The sequence below is a fragment of the Cebus imitator genome, unplaced genomic scaffold (assembly GCF_001604975.1).
Source record: "Cebus imitator isolate Cc_AM_T3 unplaced genomic scaffold, Cebus_imitator-1.0 Scaffold15, whole genome shotgun sequence".
In the NCBI taxonomy this organism is placed as follows: Eukaryota; Metazoa; Chordata; class Mammalia; order Primates; family Cebidae; genus Cebus; species Cebus imitator.
Window position 1 is genome coordinate 11,493,680 of NW_016107330.1, and position 26,594 is coordinate 11,520,273.

General features: G+C 51.5%; 1 protein-coding gene across 7 annotated transcripts in view; it reads right to left on the reverse strand.

Moving 5' to 3' along the window:
* Positions 1-26,594, reverse strand: part of ECE1 (endothelin converting enzyme 1) — a 129,922-nt gene that overhangs the window by 25,216 nt on the left and 78,112 nt on the right. For all 7 annotated transcript variants that reach the window (XM_017506768.2, XM_017506789.2, XM_017506782.2 and 4 more), the window contains 6 exons: positions 17,502-17,623; positions 15,944-16,090; positions 14,782-14,847; positions 13,209-13,400; positions 5,002-5,144; positions 2,465-2,579 (listed from right to left, as the gene is read on the reverse strand). In XM_017506768.2, coding sequence (XP_017362257.1) covers positions 2,465-2,579; positions 5,002-5,144; positions 13,209-13,400; positions 14,782-14,847; positions 15,944-16,090; positions 17,502-17,623 — 785 coding nt within the window. The remainder of the gene's footprint in view (positions 1-2,464; positions 2,580-5,001; positions 5,145-13,208; positions 13,401-14,781; positions 14,848-15,943; positions 16,091-17,501; positions 17,624-26,594) is intronic.

Consider the following 26,594-nt stretch of genomic DNA (forward strand, 5'->3'; position numbering starts at 1 on the left):
TTTTTTTTTTTTAAGTGATGGGGTCTCTCTCTGTTGCCCAGGCTGGAGTGCGGTGGTGCAGTCAGTGATAGCTGGCTGCAGCCTTAAACTCCTGGGCTCAGGCAGTCCTCCCACCTCAGCCTCCACAGTAGCTGGGACCACAGTACAGGCATGCACCACTGTGCCTGGCTCAGAACTTTTTTATCTCGCAAATCTGAAACTCTATACTCATTAAACAATAATTCCTCATCCCTCTTCCCCCATCTCAGCCCTTGGTGACTACAGGGAAGCTTGATCTTAACTTTTGGTTTCTGAAGAAGAGAGGCTGAGTGGTACAGAGCTCAGGGCTATGGAATCAGATATGTCAGATCTGAGAGCCTCCTCTTCACTTATAAGCACCTTTGAACAAGTCCCTTTCCCTCACTGAGCCTTGGTTTCCTCATCTGCAACATGGACGATGATAAGTGTTGTAGGAACGTGGTTGAGATCATGCCTATAAAAGGTAGATATCCAATAATGATCTCTTTGGTTATTATTGTCATTATTATAAATGAGGAGCTGAAAGTGCCACAAAGTTGTAATAAGATCTGGGATCACATTCAAGCTTGCTGCTTTTTAAAAATAAATAAATAAATAACTATTTAAAAAAATAGAGGCAGGATCTTGCTATGTTTTCCAGGCTGGTCTCAAGTGACCCATCTGTCTCGGCCTCCCAAAGTGCTGAGATTACAGGCATGAGCCACTGCACCAGGCCCTTGCTACTTTCTTTCTGGGTGACTAAGAAAGTCCCTTCACCTCCCTGAGCCTCAGTTTCCTAATCTGTAACCCGGAAAGGCGAGAGCTGATGCGGGTGTATGTTCCACACACAGAGCCATCTCTGGAACCACCATCCTGGGTCCTGATCCAACCTCTCTCTGGAAAGTCCCCTGGAAGGCCAAGTTCTGCAGGGAACAGAATCCAAGCTTTGGGGATGGCAGATGGGCCAGTCCAAGGCAGATGCAGGAGGAGCAGGCAGGCGATTTGGCCGGGCAGGGCAGCCAGCACACTGCTCCTCCTTGTCCTCCGTAGGGCAGCGTGGCTCTCGTGGCCAAGGCGTGGTGGTGCCCTTGGAAGCTCCTCTGGTTAGAAATGGGGCTTGTTCCCAGCTACTGTCTTCCTCAGTCCCCTTCCTGTCAGAGGTAGGTTTGCATGGGGATGGGAGAGAGGACTGGCAGGATGCATTCCCGGGCTGGAAGCAGGAGCTCACACCCTGCAATTCTCTGCCAATCCTCATCTGGATTGGACTCTGCGAAGGGCTGCAGGGGTGGGGTCCAGCTGGAGTCAGCTCTGCCTGCTCTCTGAGGAGGACTGCTGGGGCCTTGCTAGCTGCTGTCGTGGGTTAGGGAAGTGTAGCGGGGAGATCCCATAAGCGCTGAGGCAAGAGCAAAAGGCCTCAGCCTATTTCCATATAAATAATGAAGAAGAAAGTAACTAGAAATATAACCGTAGTAATTAGTTATTTGTATGTGATCTTAGTTATTCATAGGTGATCTTAACTCTTTTACTAATGCCTCTCACGTCGGAAGTGTGAACCTGGGGTGACACTGTGAAATGAATGACACTAAGGCAAGATGCTCTAAGGCCTCTGTCATGCCTGCATAAAGGCTGCTGGACCCTACAGGGAAGGTGTGTCAGGTAAGCTTGGCATACCAGCCTCTGCTGCTCTGTAGCTGGGCCCCTCCAGCTGCTCTCTGGGGCCGGGGCTTGAGGTATCTCAACAGCACATATGGGAACAGGTCAGTTCCTATCACCTCCCTCAGCCGGTGTGGGCTCTCGGGGTACAGAGCCCAGCTCACCTGTCTCAGTATTGCCGTACTGGCACGCAGTGTCAGGAGTGCAGTGAGTAACCATTAGTTGGCTGTATGAGTAAGAGGGTGATAGCCCCTTCCTTGGGGAGAAGGTGGAAGTGGCTGTGGAACTTTCCACTGGGGGCAGGTTCCCCTGTGGGAGGGCAGGGGAGGTCCCTGAAGCCTCTGGAAGAGTGGACCCTCTGGGTCATGGTGGGGCATTTAAAGGCAGGTAGAGCCCACCTGGCCTGCAGTTTCCCAGACTACAAACTGGGAGGAAAATAGTAACAGCGAACGGTCTCGTGGTGCTTCCACAAGCCAGACGCTGTTCTGTGTTTTATGTTTCTGGGGAAGAAGTCATACTGTTGGGGCTCCCCTGTGCAAAGTGGGGATGATAACATTGCCCACTGCACAGGCATTGTGAGGATCACGTGAGTTGCTCAAGGAGAGCATTTATCATCACTACTGGCAACTACTTTTTGCTATAAATTGGCTAAGTGGCTAGGACTCCTCTTTACCCTTTCCTTGGCATAATCACCTCCTTCTGGAAGCTTCTGCCCGCCCCCAGCTGGCCAAGGTCCCTTCCCGTGCTCCCACAGACGCCTCATCATAAAGTAGGTGCTCAGCCCATGTTCAGGTGTGCACAGCGTCAGGCTCACCTTCTTGGTGCCATACATGACTTCCATGAACTTCTCATCGGCATCCTGAAAGCGCTGGTCGAGGAAGGAGCTGGTTTTCCGCACCAGGTTCCATATCATGTAGTTGTTGAGCAGGCTGCAGGGAGAGGAGGCCAGATGGGCTCAGGGACACCTACGCAGGGACCATCGCAGCCCTTCCCCCACTGGCTCCTAGGGGGCTCTCAAACTCGGCTTGTGACCCCAGGCCCCTTCAAGCTTGCCCAGGTTTGGCGGGTTACTGCTCCCTAAGTTTGTGGAATGTAAGCTCTTCAAGGGAAAAGCCTGGGTCTCCTACCATAGAAAATGCCTCAGTGTTTTTAATGCAATCACTTGTACACCACAGATGCTTGTGGCCTAGCTGCTCTGTGTCTGGAAGCTATGAAGCCCCAACATGGAGACTCACCCCAGTGGTGTGTGCCACAGGGCTGGCGTGGAGAGGTGACTACCATTTCTACAGCTTGGAGGTGCCACAGCCACAAGGCCAGGAGGCAAAGAATAGGAGGGGCAGGAAAAGAAGCTCTGCCAGCCAGGCCAAGGTTTCCATGATGACAGCTCCCACTGCCCACCCCCAGGGCACAGGGAACCTATCTGTGGCTCTTGCCACAGTTGCCAAGAAGTCACCTTAGCACTGTAATGAACATCTAACCTCCAATCAGAATCAACCAAAATGCCTGACAATGAGAAGAAGGAAGTGAAGAACTGTAGTTGTACATGATGGAACACTATGCAACCACGAAAAATGATGTTTGCAGAGGTTTTGAGATGACATGGGGGAAAATGCTCACATTAAAGGTCAAAGGGAAGGCTGGGTATGGAGGCTCACCCCTGTAATCCTAGCCCTTTGGGAGGCTGAGGATCACAAGGTCAGGAGTTCAAGACCAGCCTGACCAATGTGGTGAAACCCTGTCTCTACTAAAAATACAAAAATTAGCCAGGTGTGGTGGCGCATGCCTGTAATCCCAGCTACTTGGGATGCTGAGGCAGGAGAATCATTTGAATCCGGGAGGCGGAGGTTGCAGCGAGCCGAGATTACGCCACTGTACTCCAGCCTGGGTGACAGAGCGAGACTCCGTCTCAAAAAGAAAAGTGAAGAGAAAAGGAGACTATACATTTAGTCATGATGTTGGGAAAAAAGGACCACATATTAGAAAACCCATCTCTCCTTCCCTCCTCTCTCCTGCCTTCCCCATGCTTTCTCTCTACATATGCGTGCACACACACACACGCACACACACACACACACACACACATGCACACACACACCCGAGATCAGTAGGAGTCATTTAAAATTTTTTCAGGGTCTGGTGGGTGGCTCACGCCTGTAATATTAGCACTTTGAGAGGCCAAGGTGGGAGGGTTGCCTAAGCCCAGGAGTTTGAGACCAGCCTGGGCAACATAGTGAGACCCCATCTCATTAAAAAAAATGTTTTTAACAAGTTTGGGGAGTTAGGAAAAAGATAAGTTAAATAAAATAAAATAAAATCTTTTCCTGTTTTTTTGGTAGTTTTCAATAACTTTAAAAATTGTAAGTATTGCCAGGCGTGGTGGCTTACACCTGTAATCCCAGCACTTTGGGAGGCTGAGGCGGGCGGATCATTTGGGGTTAGGAGTTTGGGACTAGCCTGGCCGACATAGTAAAGCCCCATCTCTACTAAAAAATACAAAAATTAGCCAGCTGTGGTGGCAGGTATCTGTAATCCCAGCACTTTGGGAGGCTGAGGCAGAAGAATCATGTGAACCTGGGAGGTGGAGGTTGCAGTGAGCTGAGATTGCGCAACTGCCCTCCAGCCTGGGTGACAGAGCAGGACTATCTCAAAAAAAAAAAAAAGAAAATCTTAAGTATTAACTAAAATAACAGCCAACATTTATTGAGTCCCCTTGCATGCTAGGCACTGTATTAAATCACCTCATATGGATTGTTTCACTTGATTCTCACGACACCCCTAAAAGGTAGGTGCTAGGTTTTGTTTGTTTGAGACAGGGTTTTACTCTGTCTCCCAATCTGGAGTGCAATGGTGTAATCACAGCTTACTACAATCTCTGCCTCCTGAGCTCAAGCAATCCTTCCATTTCTGCCTCCCTCTCAAGTAGCTGGGACGACAGGTACGTGACACCATGTCTGGCTAATTTTTAATTTTTTGTAGAGACGCCATCTCGCCGTGTTACACAGGCTGGGCTTGAATCCCAGGACTCAAGTAATCCTCCTGCCTCAGTCTCCCAAAATCCTTCAATTGCAGGCATTTGTGCCTGGCCATAGGTGCTATTTGTATCCCATTTTATGGAGGAGGAGAATGAACTTAAGAAAGGATAAGAAATCCGCCCAAGGCTACAAAGCTGGTAGTTGGAAAGGAGCTGGGATTTGAACCTGTGCCCATAACCAGGAGGTCCTGCTGCCTCTCATAAAAGCCCATCCCGGTCTCACTCTTCTGAGTCAGTTTGTCATCCCCACCCCTGCCCAGCCTACCCAAGAGGAGGACTGCCTGTGAGAGGCGTGCCCCAGGCCACCGGGGTCCCCTTACCATTTGTCGGTATTGTTGATGAGTGTGGAGACCTGCTCAAGGTATTCTTTGTCATAGACCACAATAGGCTCGGATTCATTGATCTCCACAGGGTAGAAGATGGTGTTGAGAAAAGGCAACCAGTTGATGGCGGGTGCCAAGGTCTGCAAGGGAAAAGGACAATGTGACCTGCAAGGCTGCTTCTCCTCATAGCCCCGGTCTCCAGGATGGGCTGCTACAGGAAGCAAAGGAAAGAGCTTGGGCTTGGCGCTGTCTGACAGTGCACTGGGCAGAGAGTCAAAGGGAGGCCAGCAGACTTTTGTCGGAGATGCTGTAGGTAGAATTCTAAGGAGTCCAACACCAACATTTAACTTGAAATGGAACTAGGATGGAATGAGAAGATGCAGCAGCTGCCGCTACCATTCACCCAGCGTCTCCTGTGTGCCAGAGCTGTGGCAAATGATTCATGCATATTATGCCAATTGGTCCTCGGGAGATCCAGGTAGTAGGTACTATTATCTCTGCTTTATCTGTGAAGAGACTGAGCTTCAGATAGGCCTGAAACAGTTGAGCATGCAGAATCTGCAGCCAAACCTCCTGGGCTCATATTCTAGCTCTCTTACTTGCTAGCTGTGTAACCCTGGGCAAGTGAATGAACCCTTCTGGGCCTCAGTATCTTGTCTGAAAGATGGGAATCAGCATAACAGAATCCACTTCATTGGGTTATCTGTGAGGACTGAACGAGCTTACGCCGTCTGTTCTATTCGACGTTGGGTTCTGTAATCTCAGTGAGCTTCTACATGATTGGTCAATTCCAGATGACAGCAGCATGACGTGTGAGCTGCGCTGGTCCAAAGGTGATGTTTCTTAGGCATGGGATCAGTGTTAAGCGCGGCGCTCGCCTCAAGAAACCACCAGGCAGGCTTCATGTGGGCAACGAGGCAGTTCTATTTAGCACTTGGGTGCAAGCGGGCCAAGTTCGAGAAAGGAGTTAGGCGAGGGGAGTAGGAAAGGGTCTGGTTATACAGGTTGCGGCAATTGGTTAGTTAAAGGTGGTAACTATTTTAGGGACGGGAAGGGTGTCACGGGATGCACGGTCACAAGGGTAGGGGTTATCTATTACAAACAGGCATGATAGTAAGGGTGGGGGTTATTGGTTGCAAGTGAGGGGAGGGTGCGGTAAATTACACAGTTACAGGGGGAGGGGTTTTAAGAAACCTAATGGCTAGGGTGGAAATTTCACAAGGCTGAGCAGGTCAGTGTTGCGGGGGAGAGCAATCAGTTGAGGCAGGAGCTAGTTGTTTCACTTCTCCTCATGGCCATCCAGTTACTCTAGACTTTCTGGTTCCCGGAGACCAGCTGGAGGTGTATGAGCAGGTCACCAAGGCTATCATGGCCAGGCTTGGACTTGGAGGCCTGACAATTGGGAAGGGTCAAACGCTAACCTTCAGCAAGAAAGGAAAAGCCCTCAGCTCAGCCAATGCACACAGGAGGCTGGTCAGGTCTACTTGTTTTTTGTTGAGACAGAGTCTCACTCTGTCACCCAGGCTGGAGTGCGGTGGTGCCATCTTGGCTCACTGCAACCTACGCCTCTGGGGTTCAAGTGATTCTCCTCTTTCAGCCCCCCGAGTAGCTGGGATTACAACAGGTGCCCACCATCATGCCTGGTTAATTTTTTATTTTTAGTAGAGACGGGGTTTTGCCATGTTGGCCAGGTTGGTCTCAAACTCCTGACCTCAAGGGATCTGCCTGCCTCGGCCTCCCAAAGTGCTGGGATTACAGGCATGAGCCACCATGGTCAGCTATATTTTAAGATGACCGAAAACCCCTTAAGCCTGGGGTTTACTGTCCTCAGAGAGGCTCTGCAACTCTCAGCTTCCAGAAGGTTGTACTTTCTCCAGGACCCCAAAGACACTTGCTCAAAGCTCCCTGTCTTATCTGTAGGGTCTTAGTGTCCACAGCTAGCACTTCCCAGCCGGCGCGTTCCCCACGGCAGCCTCTGGCCATGCTGAGGTACTCCTCAAGTTTCCAATTGTTTTGTTAGAATTCTGATTACAAAGTTGCACAACTTAAAAAAAAAATTGTAGTACCTTTTGGGAGACTGAGGCCAGTGAACCACCTGAGGTGAGGAGTTCGAGACCAGCTTGAACAACATGATGAAACCCTGTCTCTACCAAAAATACAAAACTTAGCCAGGTATGGAGGTGCACACCTGTAGTCCCAGCTACTTGGGAGGCTGAGGCAGGAGAATCGCTTGAACCTGGGAGGCAAAGGTTGCAGTGAGCCAAGATCGCGCCACTGCACTCCAGCCTGGGCAACAGAGCGAACCTGTCTCAAAAAAAAAAAAAAAAAAAGAAAAAAAAAATTAGCTGGGCATGGTAGTGGTAATGCATGCTTGCAGTCCCAGCTACTCGGGAGGCTGAGGCAGGAGAATTGCCTGTACTGGGGAGGTGGAGGTTGCTGTGAGCCCAGACTGAGCCACTGCACTCCAGCCTGGGCGACAGAGTGAGACTCTATATATTGTGGTAAAATACACGTAACAAAAAATTCACCATCTTCACCGTGTTTAAGAGCACAGTGGAAGGCCAGGCACAGTGGCTCATGCCTGCAATCCCAGCACTTTGGGAGACTGAGGCGGGCATATCACTTGAGCCCAGGAGTTCAAGACCAACCTGGGCAACATGGCAAGACACCATCTTTACAAGAAAAATTTAGAAATTAGCTAGCCATGGTGGCCTGCACCCATAGTCCCAGGTGGAGAATTGCTTGAGCCTAGAAGGTCGAGGCTGCAGTGAGCTGAAATCACACCATTACACTTCAGCCTGGTTGACAGAGTGAAACCCTGACTCAAAAAAACAACAGCATCGTTCAGGGGCATTCGGTTCATTCACACGGTTGCACTGTCATCACTACCACTATCCATTCACAGATTTCTTTTTTTTATTATTTATCTATTTTTGAGAGAGAGTCTCACTCTGTCACTTAGGCTGGAGTGCAGTGGTGATGATCGTGGCTCACTGCAACCTCTGCCTTCCGGTTCAAGCGATTCTCCTATCTCAGACTCCCGAATAGCTGGGACTATAGGCACACACCACCACGCTTGGCTATTTTTTTTTTTTATTTTTATTTTTAGTAGAGACAGAGTGTCACCATATTGGTCAGGCTGGTCTCGAACTCCTGAGCTCTGGTGATCTACCTGCCTCGGCCTCCCAAAGTGAGGGAATTACAGGCGTGAGCTACCATGCCTGGCCCCACAGATTTCATCTTGCAAATGTGAGACTCTACCCATTAGGGAATACCTTCCCACTGGCCCCAACCCCCACCCCTGGAAATGACCATTCTACTTTCTGTCTCTGTGAACTTGACTACTCTAGGTACCTCAAATAAGTAGAATCAGGCAGTATTTGTCCTTTTGTGATTGGCTTATTTTGCTTAGCACAATATCCTCAAGTAAAGCTGTGTAACTTTTGTTCTGCTCCCGTTCTATTTCCCCCACACGTACTGTTATTTTTAGTGTGTGATTTTACAGAACGCAAGGTTTTTTAGGACTACATATACTGTCACAGCAAAAATGCCTGTATATGTCAATCACTTAGATGGGTATGTCTGGTATTTAGCAAGCAATCTATCAATGCTGGCCATTACAATCTTTGTACAGTAAAAATGCCTGTAACGTGTCAATCACTTAGATGGGTATGTCTGGTATTTAGCAAGTCATCCATCAATGCTGGCCATTACAACCTTTGCTCAAGATCTCCCATGTGTGTTCCTGGGCCTGTCCAATTCCAAATTCTCTTTTGTTTTCTTGAAAAAGGACAAAATGCAAGACAGAGCAGGTGAGAGATGCATCATATATGGCCTTCATATGGAAAAATCAATCAATAAAGTAAAATCGATCTGCGATGTAAGACCAATCTATAGCCTGTTGATAAATACCAATGACACCCTCTGTGAGAGAGGGGTAGCTGTAAACCCCCGCTTAACAGATGCTGAATTTGCAGATGGGGTAAGGTGACTTTCCTGAGGTCACATAGTTAATTAGCCACTGTGGAGGTCTAAAACCCAGGTTTACTCAACTCTTCGGGTTTAAAAGGGCAACTAAGCTGCTGGGGAACAAGGACCTCAAAGGACAGGCGAATTTGTAAGGAGGGCAAGTCCTGAAGGCAGTGGCATGGTGGTAAACACACAGTCTTGAACGACTGTGCCGGGCACAGTGGCTCATGCCTGTAATCCCAGCACTTTGGGAGGCTGAGGCAGGAGAATCACCTGAGGCCAGGAGTTCAAGACCAGCCTGGCCAACATGGCGAAACCTCATCTCTACCAAAAATAAAAAAAATCAGCCAGATGTGGTGGTGCATGCCTGTAATCCCAGCAACTTGGGAGGCTGAGGCATGAGAAACACTTAAGCCGGGGAGGCGAAGGTTGCAGTGAGCCAAGATCATGCCACTGCCCTCCAGCTTGGGCAATGGGGCAAAGCTCTGTCTCAAAGCAAAAGCAAAAACAAAACAGTTAACAACCGGCTCTCAGTTTCTGGGTAACTCTTCCCACCATGACTGATGACAAAATAACTGCGGAGCTGGGAAGAGATGTGCACAGCGGTCTCGGGGGCCAGGGGGCTCTGGTGTACCCCTGCCTGCGTGGCAGCTAGATGAGCTGGGTAGAGCCTGGGCTAAGAATGAGCAGACCTGGATCAGCGTCCCCAGGAGGAACAGCGTCCCCAGCTCTAGACCTCCAGCATTTTTCTGTTGTCTCTAAAATGGGGAAACAGCCTCCCCTCCCAGAGCTGGTGGCTCTGTCTCTTGTACCTGCTTGCCCAATAACCCTGAGTTTCCTTTCTCCCTGCCTTGTCCTCTCTGCTCTCCTCCGGACAGGAGGCCCTCAGGCAGGTAACCACTGAGGCTAATCTTTAACATTTCTGTGACCACAAAAATTGAAGCTGCGGTTATGAGATCTTCAAATAGGGTTCCACCATTAGAGCCATGTGACCGCATGACCTGCTGGCAAAGGCCTCGGAAAAATCGACAAGTTTACAAAATGTCGGTGTTTGCACAGTGAACGAGAGCTTCATAAACTGCAGGCAACGGGAACTCTCTGATCAAGGTACAGATATAAGACGGTGAGAAATCTTTGTGTACTCAACACAACCCTGTCCCTTTAGGAAAAGCAGGTGTTCTGTGCAGGGGAAGTTCCCATGACTCTCAGATAAGATATGCTGAATACCAGGATTTTCCCATTTTCCATTCTGGCTGCTTTAGTGACTCCTATCTTAAACACATGTGCGGAGCTCCATCTCCATGGAGATGGCTGTTTTACTGACTAGGACATTCCACTTGTGACTCACACCCTCTGGGGCACACTGATGAGCTCCATTTTCCACACCTGCAGCCAAGGCATCCTGTGGGTCACAAACCAACCAATTCTAGTAGAATTGAAAGTGCAAGAGAAGAGAAGAATGCTTCTGAGCTTCATCTCAACTGGAGAAACGGGGTAGAAAATGGGGTTCAGGCCCAAACAGCCTTTGGTGTGAGGGTCCTAGAAAGGAAGGGGAAGGTCCTCAGGCCCCCAGAAGTAACGGAAGAGTGTCTGAGTTCAGACTCTGCTGGGAACTAGCCTGGAACCATTCTGTACCTCAGCAGGGCTAGCCTAGAAGCACACTGTGAAGCCTGGAGTGCCTTTCTCTGAGTTTCCCGGAGTATGGGAAGAAAACCCCAGTCTCCAGACGCCAGGGAACAAGACATTCTCTGTCCCAGGGTAGAATGAATCAAACGATTTAGTGCTGGGGAATCTGCATGACATGCTAATAACAAAGCAATAATAACAATAATGCTGAATCCGGTATGTTATGCTTGTATTGTGTTATGCATACCAGTCTACTGAACAAAATCTCATCCTTTGCTTCAACTTATTCTCCTGCAACTCTGGCAGGCCAGACAAGACATTCTTACTTAGAACACAGGCTTTAAGGGGCCGGGATTTCTTTATTTTTTATTTAAAAATTTTTTTGAGATGGAGTCTCACTCTGTCACCCAGGCTGGAGTGCGGTGGTGCAATCTCAGCTCACTGCAACCTCTGCCTCCCGGGTTCAAGCAATTCTCCTGCCTTAGCCTCCCGAGTAGCTGGGACTACAAGTGTGCACCACCACACCCAGCAAATGTTTGTATTTTTAGGAGAGATGGGGTTTTACCATGTTGATCAGGCTGGTCTTGAACTCCTGACCTCAGGTGATCCACCTGCCTTGGCCTCCCACAGTGCTGGGATTATAGGTGTGAGCCACTGTGCCTGGCCAGGACTTCTTTAAGAGTCAGATGTAACTTTTAAAATATGCATATTTGCCCATTTATTCTAGGAAACAGTCCATGGTTTTCGATCTGTCCTCAAAGGACTCTGTGACTTAAAGTTAAGAACCACAGCCCCTTGTGAGGCCAAGAGCTATGTCTCATTTGTGTTCTGGCACACAGCAAGGGTGAGTGAAAGAGCCAAACCCATTTTACAAAGAAGGAAGCCAAATTCACATTAGAATTTAATCAGAAATATCTGTAAAAACATAAGGAGAGAATCCCTATATTTCCTAAAGATCTTAGTTGAACCTTGGGTACTTAGAACACAGGGGCTGTTTGCCAAGGCGTGGTGGCTCATGCCTATAATCCCAGCACTTATAGTTCCAAGGGGCTTATAGTCCTTCTGACCCTAAGCCCAGGCTTGTGCTACCGCAAGCTGCTACGTCTGCTAAGCTCCTCCCACCTTGGCAGCTGTGCAGCTGGGAGGGAGGAAAAGCCTTTCTTTCCTTGCTTGGAAGATGGGAGCAGCAGCTATGGTGATAGGATACCTGGGGGGCCCTGGTGGCCATGTTGGGCTGATGTGCTCAAGGCTCCTGTGCCTTCTCCACTATTCCTGGCACAGACAGTTGGCCTCATGGCCACGATAGTGGATTCAGGCTGAGAACCGGGCTGGGGCAAAGCAAATTATAATGTATAAACAACATCACCCTCAGCCTCCTGGCCTCAGAGCAGGAAAACAGTGCCAGATGGTATCCAACAGCAGCTGCCGAGCTCCAGCCCGGCCCGCTCCACACCACTCGGCCTCAGGCCAGTTTCTGTGGGAGCTGAAGAACGGCTGGCACCAGCAGGAGGCCAGGCTCCCGACCCTGATCCCAGGCCCTTGCAATGGCCTCTATCTCCGCCTGGGACACTCAGTCAGCCTGGAAATGCTCACCCATCATTACACTCACCATCTCTGACTTCTCCCCACCCCTGGCTCCCAGGGCCTGCTGCTTTTGCCCAAGGCACTCAGCAATGAGACAGGGTTGTTTCTAGCTGGTGTCCCCCACTGGCCTGGAAGCACATAAAGTACAAGGTCCCAAGGTGACCCATAGACACCTGTCAGATAGAGGAGGGAAAAGGGCGGGGACCTAGTGTTCTTTCTGAAAGTAGAAGGAATGGACAGGTAGAATTCAGCTGGTCAGAAATAAGGAAGAAGGGAGAAGACACTCTGGGGGAGCCCCAGTGTACAGGTGACACCCCTGCCCGGCGGGGAAGCAAGGCCTAGCCAAGCATTCCTGGGTGATGTCAAGAAATGAGAAAATCAGTGTGGCCACCCTGCTGATCCCGCTGCAATACCAGCTGATACTCTGGAAAGAAGGAACCAGCAGGCTATTTCCTCCCGACCCTCAAGGACGAAGCCACCGTCGGAGGGCAGCCTTTGGCAGAAGCTGGCCCCTTGGACATCAGGCTTCTCCGATGGGTGACAGACTGCATCGCAGATCTAACGCTCTGTCATACTGTGAGCCAATCTGAGCCAAATGTCCAGCTCCTCTACCACTTAGGAGCCTCCAGACCTTGCTCTAGCTCAGAAAAGGGAAACATAATGATAGAATCCACACCCCAGGTTCGATGCGCTTGGTGCTGGAGAGACGGGAAAGGAACCATCAATGTGAGCTGGTGTGGTCATGATCCCGAGTCTCAAAGTAAACACTGTTAATTACAGAGAAGCAGGCTGGTGTTGGCCATCCACTCATTTTGGAGTCACTTACTAGCTGTGTGCCCTTCAGCAGGTAACTTGATCTCTCTGAGCATCAGTTTTTCCACCTGTGGACTGGGCATAACCACCATCCTTCCTTTGTCACATGGTTTCAAGGACTAAATGAAATGAGTATAAAAGCCCCCAGCCCAGGGCCCTGTCTGAAGTGTGGTGGCCATCCTGGCCTTCCTAGCAGCTGGCGCTCAAGTTACCTGTAGCTCGGCCGCTGTCACTTTGTGGTAGATGAGCTCCTCGTCTCGGCGCTTCTCCTGTGGGATGGTGATGTTGGCCAGTGCCGTCTCGAAGTCCAGGATCTGCTGCATCTGGGGCCGGATGGCATCCTCGTCGCCCCCGCCCAGCAGCTTCCCCAGCTGGACCATGTAGTTCAGGTATCCAGTCAGCACCTGCAGGGTCCACACCCCAAACTGTCAGTGGCTGCCCCCCACTATCCACTGGACAAGGGTTAAGGGGGGCTTGGCCAGCCGAGTCCAGCACAGGGAGCCAGGGGGCTGCACAGTGCCCTCAAGACACCTGTGGGGCCAGTGTGGGGGCTCACGCCTATAATCCCAGCACTTTGGGAGGCCGAGGCGGGCAGATTGTCTGAGGTCAGGAGTTTAAGACCAGCCTGGACAACATGGCAAAACCCCGTCTCTACTAAAAATACAAACATTAGCTGGGCATGGTGGCACGTGCCTGTAATCCCAGCTACTCGGGAGGCTGAGGCAGGAGAACTGCTTGAACCCAGGAGGAGGAGGTTGCAGTGAGTTGAGATTGTGCCACTGCACTCTAGCCTGGGCAACAGAGCAAGACTTCATCTCAAAAAAAAGAGACACCTGTGGGAGACACAGTGTTGAGAACGGTCTTGGGGCCACGTCTCTCCACTGGTTCCCTACAGTCCCCAGAAGAAAGCCCAAAGTCTTGGCTGGTTCCACAGGTCCCCACATGGGCTGGTCCCTGTCTTCCAGTGTTTGTCCGGGGCTGTCTTTCCATTCTTAGAATGTACCTTATCTAACCACCCTCTACTCCTGTGTTCCAGGATCTGAATTAGGTCCCCATGGTAGATTTTCTCAGCTCCCCCTTCCCTCAGCTAAATAATATCTGCCTCCCCTACCAAACCACAGGCCCCATAGAACGGAGGCTATGGTGGTCTTGTCTGCCACCATCTCCCCAGCATCAGGCACTCCGTGGGCGTTTGCTCAAGGACATTCAGGTGGAAGAATGAAAGGACAGATGAGTGAGTTCCAGGCGAGCTCACCCCAAGGGCATCACAAAAGGCAGATCAGGGTAGGGAGAGCCGTGGGCTTCGGAGCACGTGGATCTGGATGTGAATCTCAGCCTCGTCATTTACTGCCTATGTGACCTTGAGCAGATCACTTAGCATTTCTGAGCCTGATTCCCTTTTCTGTAAAAGGCAAGATAAAACTAATTCCTGTTTGACAGATGAGGCAAATAAGGTTCAGGGAAGTTCAGTATCTGCAGGGCTATTGGGAGGGTTGCAGGTGACATTTAGAAGGCCTGGCACCCACAATGGTGGTGGCTGTTATTGCTGCCTCTCTCTAGAACCAGGACAAAAGATACCTGTCTCCTGCCCCTTGTGTCCACGATGCCTGAGTGACACAGCCAGCCTAGATAGTGTCCCTCCCCTGCCAGGGTCTGCCTGTCACCCATCAGGTCACCAACACTCCTGGGCTCCCCTAGCTTCAAAGACGTGCATAGGTTCAGGAGTGGACCAAGCAGGAAGAACCATCCTGGGAGGCAGGCTGGGGAGGGGAGAGGCACGCTCACCTTCTCGTTTTCAGTTTTGTTCAGGTAATAGTCTCTCGAGGGCAAGCCCAGGCCGGACTGGTCCACCTAGTGAGAGAGGCAGGCATGAGAGGCAATTTGTGCTGCACACACGTGTGTCCACTGCACGGCCTCCTGCTCTGGGAATGGCTGGCACGTGGCAGCAGAGGCCTGCTCAGGCCCCTGCAGAAGCAGGACTGGTAGCTACAGTCACTGGGAAGCCCACCCAGGGATGGGATGACACATTCCTGTCTGTACACCTGGTCCGCCACAGGGATCCCAGGCTCCTTGGAAGGGCTGGGCAGAGCCACCCTCCTTTCTAAACACCTCCTCACCTCAGCAAAGCACCTCTATCTCCCCAATACTTTACTGGTGGTTAAGAGTCACTCAAAAGCTGTGTGACCTTGGCCACGTTACTGAACCTTTCTGATTCTCAGGTTCCTTATCAGGAAAATAGGGAAAATAAAACCACATCTTCAGAGCTGGAATCGAGAGTTAAGAAGACAGTGCCAGTCAAGTGCCTGCCGAGCAGGAGGGGAAGGTCAATTCCTGCTTGCCACTACTGGCACCCACGGCCACATCTTGGCATGTCTAGGACAGGTGTTACTGCAGTCCATTTGATTGATAAGGAAACTGTAGCTCTGAGAGGTCGAGGCACTTGCCCAAGGTCACAAAGTGAGCAAATGGTAGAGATGGGCTGGGAACTCCGCCTTTAGGACCCCTAGCCTGGGTTCCTACTTCTGCATCTGAGGTTGGGGCAGACCAGCGTTGGGGCTCCCCTGGGCATGCTGATCCTCTGTCTGGGGCACGCTCTGACAGGAAAGATGGATTCAAAACCATTCCAAGCAGAGTTACAAAGAGCAGACGCTGAGGAGGGGAAACCAGGCCATGGCTTCAGCTGTGCCCAGGAGCTGACGTCGCTCTTGGGGCCCACAGGAACCCATCAACACCTGAAGGTTCACCTGTCTGCAGTGCCCACCTATGCAAGGCCGGCAGCTTGCAAAGATCTCACCAATGGGGCCTCTGGAAATAATCCAGGCTCAGAAGCCAGAAGACAGCCACCTCACCCAGGGCAAGTCTCTCTCCCACCCCAGGGCCCACTAAACTCTAAACAGGAAAAGGTTGTGCCCCCTGCCCTCCACCCTGCAGTTTCAAGCCAGCTCACCTGGATCACATTGCTGTTGGAGTTCTTGGAGTCGGCACTGACGTAGACAGAGAAGAAGGGCGAGGTGCGGTAGTGGGCGGTGACCACCTGCAGGGTATCCTGGAAGTTGTCCTTGGCCCAGGGACCTGTGATGTTCCAGCCCCCGAGCTGTGGGGAGGGAGAGCAGGCAGGGAGGTGATGAGATGGCAGGGAGACCCGGATGCGGATTCTGGTTCTGCAGCTGACTTGCTGTGTGACTCTGGGGCAGTCACCTGACCTCTCTGAGCCTCAGGAGCAAACGAAAGGATCGGTCTTCACGGGGGGTTTCCAACCCATGAGCTGGAGACCCACGGATGGAACAAAGGCTTATCCTAGACAAGCCAGGCATGAATCCAGCCGCTTCTTGGGTGGTTGGGATAGGAATGGGAAACTTCTTCTGGTTCACGGTTTATATTTTGGATAATGAAATCTTGTGAATATGATTTATCAAAACATAAATTCAATTGTGCCTGTGGGGATAAAAGGCTCTCCGTGTTTAAGAAGGCTGATAAACTATGGCCTACTTTAGTCTCAAAGTTGGGATTTAAAAACACGTTTTTATTTGAGATGGAGTGTCATTCTGTCTCCTAGGCTGGAGTGTAGTGGGGCCATCACAACTCACTGCAGCCTCCACCTCGTGGGCTCAGGTGATCCTCTCACCTCAGCCTCCCAAGTAGCTAGGACTACAGGTGTGTATCACCACACCTGGCTGATTTTTAATTTTTTTTTTTTTGTAGAGATGAGGTCTTGCTATGTTGCCCAGGCTGGTCTTGAACTCCTGATTTCAAGTAGTCCTTCTGCCTCAGCCTCCCAAGAAAGTTGGATTTTAAAAAATCTACCCGGTCTTTCCTGGTTTGGCACATGAAACTTGTCCAGAGAGGAGGGGCTAGCACAGTCCCCAGCACGTGCAGCTACCAACCCTGCCACAATGCTTTCCCAGAGCCAAGCTAAGAGGCAGGGCCATCCCTGGAGCATGAGGCAGGCAGAAAACACCCACAGACACCTTCTGTCTGCACCAGGAAGCCTCGGAGTCTGCTCAAGACCCATTAGCAGGTGCCCAGGAAGAAAGATGTTTTCCCCCCACTCAGGAGTAAGCAGGTATAGGAGCGTGGCCTGGTCCCTCCTTACACAGAGGGCTCTGATTCTGGGCCAGACTCTCTGTGGGTCTTTCTGGAATAGGCGCACACCCCTCCACACACACAAACAACTCCTGAGAAAAAGCAGCAGCCACGTGGAGGAATATTTTCCCTCTAATCATGGCCCCTGTCCCACATACAGATGCACAGAGACACACAGACAGATGACAGACATCCACAGCAAATGCTGACACACACCCTCACACAAACACATGCGCAGACATCCCACCCATGCAGCTATGCAATGCGCTCACACTCACACACGCTCTCTCTCACTCTCTCTCTGTGCTACCGGCTAGAGGTGTGTGCCGTAGCTCAGTGGTACCAGAGGGCTGTAATGGAAGCCAGGGGGCGGGCAGGTGGCGTGGGCGGGGCTGGGAAGAGAGTCTGCCCGAGGGACTCACCCTCTCAATCAGCTCCATTAGAGGTTTGGCCCTGAGCTCCTCGATCGTGGTCTCGTTCATGCACGCACGGTAGTACACTTGTGCCTTTCTCTCTGCCTCGCTCACGCTGGCCGTGGAGTTTTCTGGAACAACAGACAGTGGAGTTTGCAATGTGGCCCCACTTGCCCACTGGGGGCCTTAGGGAAGTCCCTCTTTTCGGAGCCTTGGTGATCTCAGCTACAAAGGAGTGCTGACATCTGCCTGTTGCGGTGGTGGTGAGGAACGCCATCACCACGGGTACGTGACGGCCCCTGGGCAGAGCCTGGCAAGCTGGAGGCACTCCGGAAATTTTGCTGATTGCAAAGAAAAAGAGACTACCACGTTCCTCTCCCTTTGCCAGTTGGGTTCACAGACGTTGCCGGGTTGGCTGCGCGTACCCACCAGCAAGACAGTGTACTTCCCCACAGATAACATACAAACGCCCCTGCCTGGCGCATGGGACAGAGGCCCATCTCGGGGGTTTTTCTTGAAAGACCATGAATTTACTTTTCACATCCTCCTTAGAGGGGCTGGGCATGTTTACCAGTGGACTTCACAGTCAGCTCTGAGGGCTGTTTTCCACCGCCGTTGCCAACTCCAGCAAGCAGCATCTCCCACCTGCAGTGGCTTCTCAGACCTTACCCTGGACAACCCCAAGATGCCGTTCCCTTCTCCCTCACCTCAGTGCCCTGGTCCAGATGCCACCCGCTGAAGGCAGTGCTCCGGTGGGTGAACAGCACGGGTACTCCTGTCTGCACCTGGTGAAGATGACTGCGTCCTGCTGCTCAGGTCCACAATGACCTACTATGTGCTGGGATTCTGTGCCTAAGCCTTCTCAGAACTCTATTCCAGACCAGGCCGGATTCTCCAAACCCCTCAATTCCATCCAACCCTCTTGCTCCCTCTGGGACGCTCCTCACTGCTCTGGCCATTTTTCCTCATTTCATGTTCGTTTCTCTCTGACCCTGAAGCCCCTTCCTTTGCCTCCTTCAAAGGTCCCTCAAACCCCAGCTCCTTCACAAAGGCTTTCTTGGCAGAACTGTATCCATCCACCTACTGACCAGATACTAGACATTTACCCTACGCTAGGCGCTGTGCAAGCTGTGCGACACGAGAGAAAACATCCCTGTCCCCAAGGAGCTTCTGCATGGGACCCTGTTAAAACCCTACTCAACCTCGGCTGGGCACAGCGCCTCACGCCTGTAACCCCAGCAGTTTGGGAGGCTGAGGTGGGCAGATCACCTGAGGTCAGGAGTTCAAGACCGGCCTGGCCAACATGGTGAAACCCCATCTCTACAAAAATACAAAAATTAGCCAGGCACGATGGGGTGCCTGTAATCCCAGCTACTGGGGAGGCTGGGGCGGAAGAATCGCTTGAACCCAGGAGGTGAAGGTTCCAGTGAGCCGAGATCGTGCCATCGCACTCTAGCCTAGGTGACAGAGTGAGACTCCATCTCAAATAAAATAAAATAAATAAATAACCCTACTCAACGTCAAGGCCACTACAGGGCCACCTTTTCAATGAAGCCTCTCCTGAGACGTTCATTCCCAAAGGCCCTCACTGCATGGCATACTTGTGTCCAACATTAGACCGTGAGTTCCTTGGGACAGGACGCAGGTCTTCTTTATGCCTGTAAAATTGAGAGCCCAGCCCTGTGCCTGGCACCCTGCAGAAACTCAAAGAAATGACCGCAAGACACGACAGTGCTGTGAACAACGCACGTGGCTGTGGAACAAGGAGAAAATCACTCCCTTTGGAGGGGTGGGGAGAAGGGGGTCTCCAGAGGGCATTCCATTCGAGATGGTTCTGAAATACAAAGTCACTCACCAGGTAGAAGGGAGGGGAAAGGGCACTGGGTTGCGGGGAGCAGGACAGGACAGTGTGGGGACAAGCAGGGATGCATGAAAGGGCGGGCAGGCTGCATGGAGAAAAGAAAGCTGTCTGGCGTAGCCACGAACAAAGGACACGAGTCACTTCCCAGCCAGTCTTTCATCAGCTTTCCCAGCCTCACCCAAGAGCTCCCTGCCTCCCGATCCTCATCATAAATAGCACCACGGCTTTCACTGGTCAGAGCATCAGCCCTGGTCTTGCTGAAGTCAGGGTGACGGGACCAGCCTGGAGCTGGTCTGAAGGAAGATACAGAGACAAGAGAACCCCTTGAGAGACAGGGCCAGGGGCCTGAATGAGGGGCTACGGAGGGTTCACACAGCACAGGCTACTGCATTGTCAAGTGCTGGAAACACCTGCGTGTCCCCCAGGCCCCACGGCAGCACCAGCACTGAGAAGACGGGGAGGACGGAAACAGGGGAGCTGGGATGCAGAGGATCAGGGAGAGCAAAAGGGGAATGCCTCGCCCCTCCCAGGGGCCTTGTTCCTATGGCAACGCTCCCAGTGAAGCTCTTGGAAGAGAAAGCAGGAGAATCTTTGTCACTCGCCGGGCCCCAGAGGCCCCAGATGCAGTGTCTCACCAGCCGCATCTGGCTCCAGCCACACCCCTGGAATGCCAGGGCCAGCACTGGGGAAGGCACTCTGTGTGCTCTGGCCATGAGCAAGCCTGGCATCTCCCTCTCCCAAGGCCACCAAGATAAGAGGCCTAAAGAATGGCTCCCAGGAGCAGCCTGGCTGTGCTCATCACAGTTCTGAGGCATTTTCCTACCACCTGTCCACAAGCCCCGAGTCATCACCAGGACGGAGGAGTGTGTCCTTCCATCACAACCTCCCTGCTCCTTTGCTGAGGCTGCCCCAGACCAGGTTCAAAGTTTATTCCTTTGGCCTCCACCACCTGGGTGCCATGCTATTTACAAAGCTTTCCCACATTGTTTACAAAGTTTTTTTGTCTGGCAGCCGCCAGGCTGGGCAACACAGCTGGAGGCCTGTCCATGTGAGGCTTGCAGCCTGTTGAGTGAGGCAGACGGCAGCCAAGGACTTGCAGGAGCATCTGATTACGCCGGGGGTGAACTCTCGAGAACATCCCAGAGGCCTTGAGGGGAGGGTGGGAGACCAGGGAGGCCAAGCACGGCCCCGAGGAAGCCGGGCTCGAGCTGCGGGCTGAAGGATGAACCCAACGTGGAGCAGAAGCAGGGCTGTGCTCGGGCTGCCTCTCCCCAATTCCATGTGTCAGTGGTCTCTGCAGCCCTGGACAGGGACCCAGCAGGCCCCCAGCAACAGGAGTGGCTTCGAGAACAGAGCCCAGGCTCCCTTTCTGGTGAGGAAGGACACCACACCTGGAGGATGAGGGGGTCATGAGGCCGGGTGTCCACCTAAGATTTCACTTTCTTAAAAAGAAATCAGGCAGGCGGGGCAGGAGTGGACGGATGAGGAGGCCCCACCAGGAGTTGGTGTCCGCGCCCCCTACATGCGTGTCATCCGTATCCCCACTGACGATGCTGGCCGGGGCAGGAGCCTTGGTAGAAGGTACGGTTCCTCTTCCTCCCCCTGGTTCCCAGAGCCCATGGGGACAACCCACAGCACACTCTCCCACCTCCTCTTTCTCTTCCTCATTCAGGGGGCACCTACTGTCCTGCAGGCTCCAGGGCACAAGCGCCCAAGTGAGGATGCCAGGAGGGAGGCTGCTACAGGGGACCAGGTGAGTGAAGATGGGCACCTGGCCAGCATGGCAGCAGAGAACGGGGCTAAAAGTGTTTGAGAGAAAGGAGAGCCAAGAATGGAGCCAAGTTTCCTTGGCCTGAGTGAGAAGCTGCTGTGGCTGCAGAACAGCAGGCTGAGGATGAGGAGCAGGCTTAGGAAGAGCTTAAGTGCACACAGCTTCTGCCTAAAGCTCAGCTCCAGACACTCTAAGCTTGAGACCTCTATGAGACACCCAAGTGGAGGCCTGGTAAGGGCAGTCAGTAGAGGGAGCTGTCTTGAACTACTTTTAGACCAAATAGGCACTGGAATACACCAATTCCTTTTCTTTTTCTTTTTGTCACCCGAGTCTCGCTCTGTCTCCCAGGCTGGAGTGCAGTGGTGTGATCTCGTCTCACTGCAACCTCCGCCCCCCGGGTTCAAGCAATTCTCCTGCCTCAGCCTCCTGAGTAGCTGGGATTACAGGCATCCTCCACCATGCCCAGCTAATTTTTGTATTTTTAGTAGAGACAGGGTTTCACCGTGTTGGCCAGGCTGGTCTCAACCTCCTGACCTCAGGCAGTCCACCTGCCTCGACCTCCCAAAGTGCTGGGATTACAGGCATGAGCCACCACACCCAGCCCCAATTCCTTAAATTGACCATAGGGCCCTATATCATGCATCCCTAACAGGGACAATGCTGCCCCCAAGGATTTATTCTTGCAGGACAAAGCATCTTACTCTTTTTACTGTGTATATAGACTAAGAATAGCAGTAGACACCCAGGGTACCTCTGGAATTAAAATTTCATGGCGGGGTAATGATAACTGCAGGTTGAGAAACACCACCCTGGGTGATGGGGTCTGCGCTCCCGCCTGTCTCTAGCTCCTACCCCACACTCTTCTCCCCATGGCCAGGTGGCCTCTTCTCTCCTTAACTCAAGCTCAGACCTCCCTCCTCAGAAAGCCCATCCCTTCCTGATCGCTGCAGCTACAATGGCCTCTTCCCTCTCTGGCCCCACCCCCTACTTGATTGTTTTGGGCCCTTACTCTTTACAGCCCTATGAAATATTTAGTCATTTATTTGTTTATTGTCTGTCTTCCCCTGCTGGAATGTAACTTCCACAAGAGAAGACTGTCTTATCCTGACATAATCCCCAGCCCCGAGCAATGCCTGGCACACAGAGTGTCTGATGCATAATCGGTGATTGAATAAAACAATGAATAACAGAAAGATAGCACTCCAGCCTGCGGGAGGGAGGTGGCTGGGTTTCGAAGTGAAATGAGTGGCTCAGGTTTGTAATCTCAGCACTTTAGGAGGTCAAGGTGGGAAGATCACGTGAGGTCAGGAGTTTGCGACCAGCCTGGCCAATATGGTGAAACCCCGTCTCCAGTAAAAATAAAAAAAAATTATCTGGGTGTGGTGGCGGGTGCCTGTAATCCCAGCTACTCACGAGGCTGAGGCACAAGAATCACCTGAACCCGGGAGGCGGAGGTTGTAGTGAGCCGAGATCATGCCGTTGTATTCCAGCCTGGGCAATAACGCAAGACTTGGTCTCAAAAAACAAACAAATAAAAAATCAGAAAAACAAACAAAAGAAACCAAACAAACCAAAGTGAAAGCCGACAGGGAACTTTAAGAAAAAGGTCTCCAGGACTGTGTGAACCCTCCACAGCCCCTCATTCAGGGTGCTGTTGTCTCTGTATCGTTTCTCAGACTAGCCCCAGGCTGGTCCCATCCCCCTTTCAGAGGTGTCACTGATTCAGCAAGACCGGGGCTTGATGCTCTGGTCTCCTTTAAGACGCCCCTGGCTCACGTTTACTTCCCAGATTTCACGGAGGCAAGGAAGCCAACACCCAGCAGTGCGGCTCCTGGCACTGTGCTGGGGGCACAATTTGGAGATGGTGGCCCTTCCGTGGCTCCAGTGGTATAAAGATCTTCTGGCAGCCTAGGGCCAGATAACAGAGCCCCACACTGCCTGGGTACTTCCTTCCAGGGGCCCTGAGTTCCAGAAGCTTCCTCAGTCTGGGAATCATGTGGCCTCCCTTGCTGCAGTGGGACCATCTGGCCAGGAGCCTGTGAGGCCCTGACTCCACACCAGGGCAGGACCAGTGTTTGTTTTAGATAAAAGCAGCCGCCATTCAGACAGTCACAGGCCTCAGGAGCCCCATCCTGTGCTGGGGGAAAAGGGGTGCTGATAAAGGAGGCGCCTTGCTCTGCAGAACACAAATAATTCCACCACCGCCATGCACCGTGTCTATGCAGGCCACCCTGGTCCCCTGAGGGGATATCACATCCCATTTCAGAGACAAGGAAAATGAGGCCCAGGGAGGTGAAGAAACTGGCCTACCAAGGCAAAGCTTACGAGCCTTCCTGAGAAAGTGAACTGCTTCCTCTGTAGATAGGCACCAGCATGGATGTGCATACATCTCGCCCTAATGATTTCCACAGTGGCTGTTATCACACTCCATTTAGAGACAAGAGGTTGGGTAACTTGTCCAAGGTTGCAAGAGTGCCTCAGGCCAGGACTGCAGCCTAAGCCTTTTCTGCTTTCCCATCCTTTCGGGCAGGTTGACTCAGGAAACCAGAGATAAACCCGAAGCAGCCCAGCTGCCCCTAAGAAGCCCTGGACACTCCCTCCCATCCTCACATCATTGAATCAATGCTATAATTTGAATGTCTATGTCCCCTCCAAAATTAATGTTGAAACTTAATCCTTAATGCAACAGCTTTAAGAGGTGGGGCCTTTAGGAAGTGATGAGGCCATGAGGGGTCTGCCCTCATGAATGGATTAGTGTCTTATGAAAGGGCTTGAGGGGGCCAGTTCCCCCCTCTTCTGTCTCTTATGCCATATGAGGACACAGTTCATGCTGCCATCTCGGAAGCAGGGAGCAACCCTTAACAGAGACAGTGAACGAGCCTGTGCCTTGAATTTGGATTTCACAGCCTCCAGAACAGCGAGAAATAAATTCCTGTTGTTCATAAATTATCCAGCGTAGTAGTCTCTGTTTTCATGGTTCTGATAAAGACATACCCAAGACCGGGCAATTTACAAAAGAAAGAGGTTTAATAGACTCACAGTTCCACATGGCTGGGGAGGCCTCACAATCATGGTAGAAGGCAAGAAGGAGCAAGTCACATCTTACATGGACGCCAACAGGCAAAGAGAGAGAGGCTGTGCAGGGGAACTCCCATTTTTAAAACCATCACATCTTGTGAGACTTATTCACTGTCACAAGAACAGCACAGGAAAGACCCACCCCCACGATTCAATTACCTCCCACCGGGTTCTTCCCACAAAATGTGGCAATTGTGGGAGTTAGAACTCAGGATGAGATTTAGGTGGCGACGCAGCCACACCGCATCATCCAGTCTGTAGTATTTTGTTACATTAGCACAAATAGACTAAGAATCAACCAGTCTATGTAACCATTCCCCAAAGGGAAGGCAGCACCCACTCCAGCAGACACCATGCTGGATAGAAAGCATTTGTAATGCAGATCCTGTCCATAGATGCTTCCTTCCAATATGCACAGGAAGATGAAACTCAATTAGACAGCAGATATTGGGAAAACATGTCAAAATGAAAATATGAGAGATGTCACAGGGTGACACAATTAACTGCCAAATCACTGACATGGACACATTTAATGCTATTGGAATATTTTATGTGTATTTCCCAGGGAGAAATACACATATTTCTGGGGTAGAAGGAAGGCAGACTGCTAGTTTTTCCTTTATGGAATCTCTGTTGCTTGAATTGTCACAATAAGCATACGCTGATTTTTTTATGCATTCATCTTATAGTATAAAATATAGCAAAGCCAACATGACAGGTACACACAGTGTAATTGTAGCTCAAGCCTACAGAGACCCTTTGGTAGCCATGGAAGGAAGGCAATGGAGGAAGCAGCTTTGGGAAAAGTCTTGGAGGCTTTGGAGGGGGTGGTGCAGGCACTCTAGCAGGTGGAATAATCTGAGCTACAAGTGCAGTTGGAAAGCCCAAAGCAGGGCCAAGTCTAAGCATGGAAGGGCCTGGCTGTTTCCTTCCTCTGATGAAGTGAGGCCACCCACTCTCGTCTCTTCAAAACCTACAAGGACAGTTCACGTTGGCCACTTGGGGGAGTGGCAGAGTGTGGTATGAGGCATCCGTGTCCTGCAGCTGAGGTCACCATCCCCAGCTGGAAGACTGCCAGGTCATGCCACGGTGGCACGTGGCCTAGTTCGGCCCACCTGCTACAGATCTGCCTGGATTTCCTCTGAGGGGGCTAGCATGAATTCACCTGGCAGAGAAATGCATGGCTTGCCCAAGGTCACACAAGCAGATGGTAACAGCCATCCTGCCGGACAGGCTGATGCAATCCACAATGATGCTCTGAATGTCCTTCTTCCCCTCTCTGCCTAGAGGGAAGCCCTCCCCTCTGCAGGTCAGAGTGGCCTGGGCACCCCCGGCTTGTTCCCGTGCCCATCAGCTCTGGCTCTCTTCCGAGGCCTGCTGGCTGACCCCTTTGTCTTGGAGAGGCTGAACCCAGCCTGGCCTTAAGCTCAAGAATGCACGGTCCACATGCCTGCATTTTTTTGTCACCCACTCACTTGCCATCTGCCCCTTCAGGAGTTTCCATGTATCAAAGCCCCAGGTATCAAGGCCCACAGGTGAGGGGCTGTTTCCAGACTAGTTCCAAGGAGTGAGCCTTGGGGGAGGGGACTCCAGGACAGGCTTTCTGGGGAAGCCCCTGGTCAGTATGACACAGGGTGACCCCAGCTTCTTGTTCATCAGACCTGGGCTGGGGCTCCGCTGGCCTGGCCTGAGAGCACAGGGAAACAGCCACTGGGGAAAGGAGGCAGGCAAACCACGCTTCTTGGCTGCTCTCCCTGCAAGCAGTGCCAACCCAGGGTCTCTCCCTGGTGAATCTGACAGTGGAGTGAGTAGATAAAGAACACAGATTTTGAGGCCCTACAGCTCTGGGTCTAATGCCAGCCTCACCCTTTCCTGGGAAATACATTTCCTTCATATTCATGAGTCTCATCTGTAAAATGGGCAAATACAGCCTGCTCCATGAATTCACCATGACAATTCAAAGAAGTAATCCAAATGAAATACTCAGTGTGTCATCATTGTACTCTGCGCCTCCTTCCTGATAACTGGGCCCACACCACTGCTCCTCTAAGACATAAATAAGCACCAATGACTCTGCTCTTTGACTACCCAATTAACCCTTAGAGCAGCCCCACTAATGATCTGAGTTTGAGTTAGCTCCCACTTTACAGGCGATGAGCCGAGGACCTAGAAACCTGGGTGACTGCTCTGCAGTCATACAGCTTGTTTGTAAGAAGTCTGGGTTGGAACTCACCTAACACCACTAGGAGGGCAGCTGTGCCTTGCTGAGCACTTATTAAGTGCCAGGCTCTGAGCTGAGCACTTTGAACTATCCCAGGCAAGTCAATACTCACAGTAATCAGATGTGTTAGGAAGCATCATTATCCCTATTATACAGATAGTGAAACTAAGT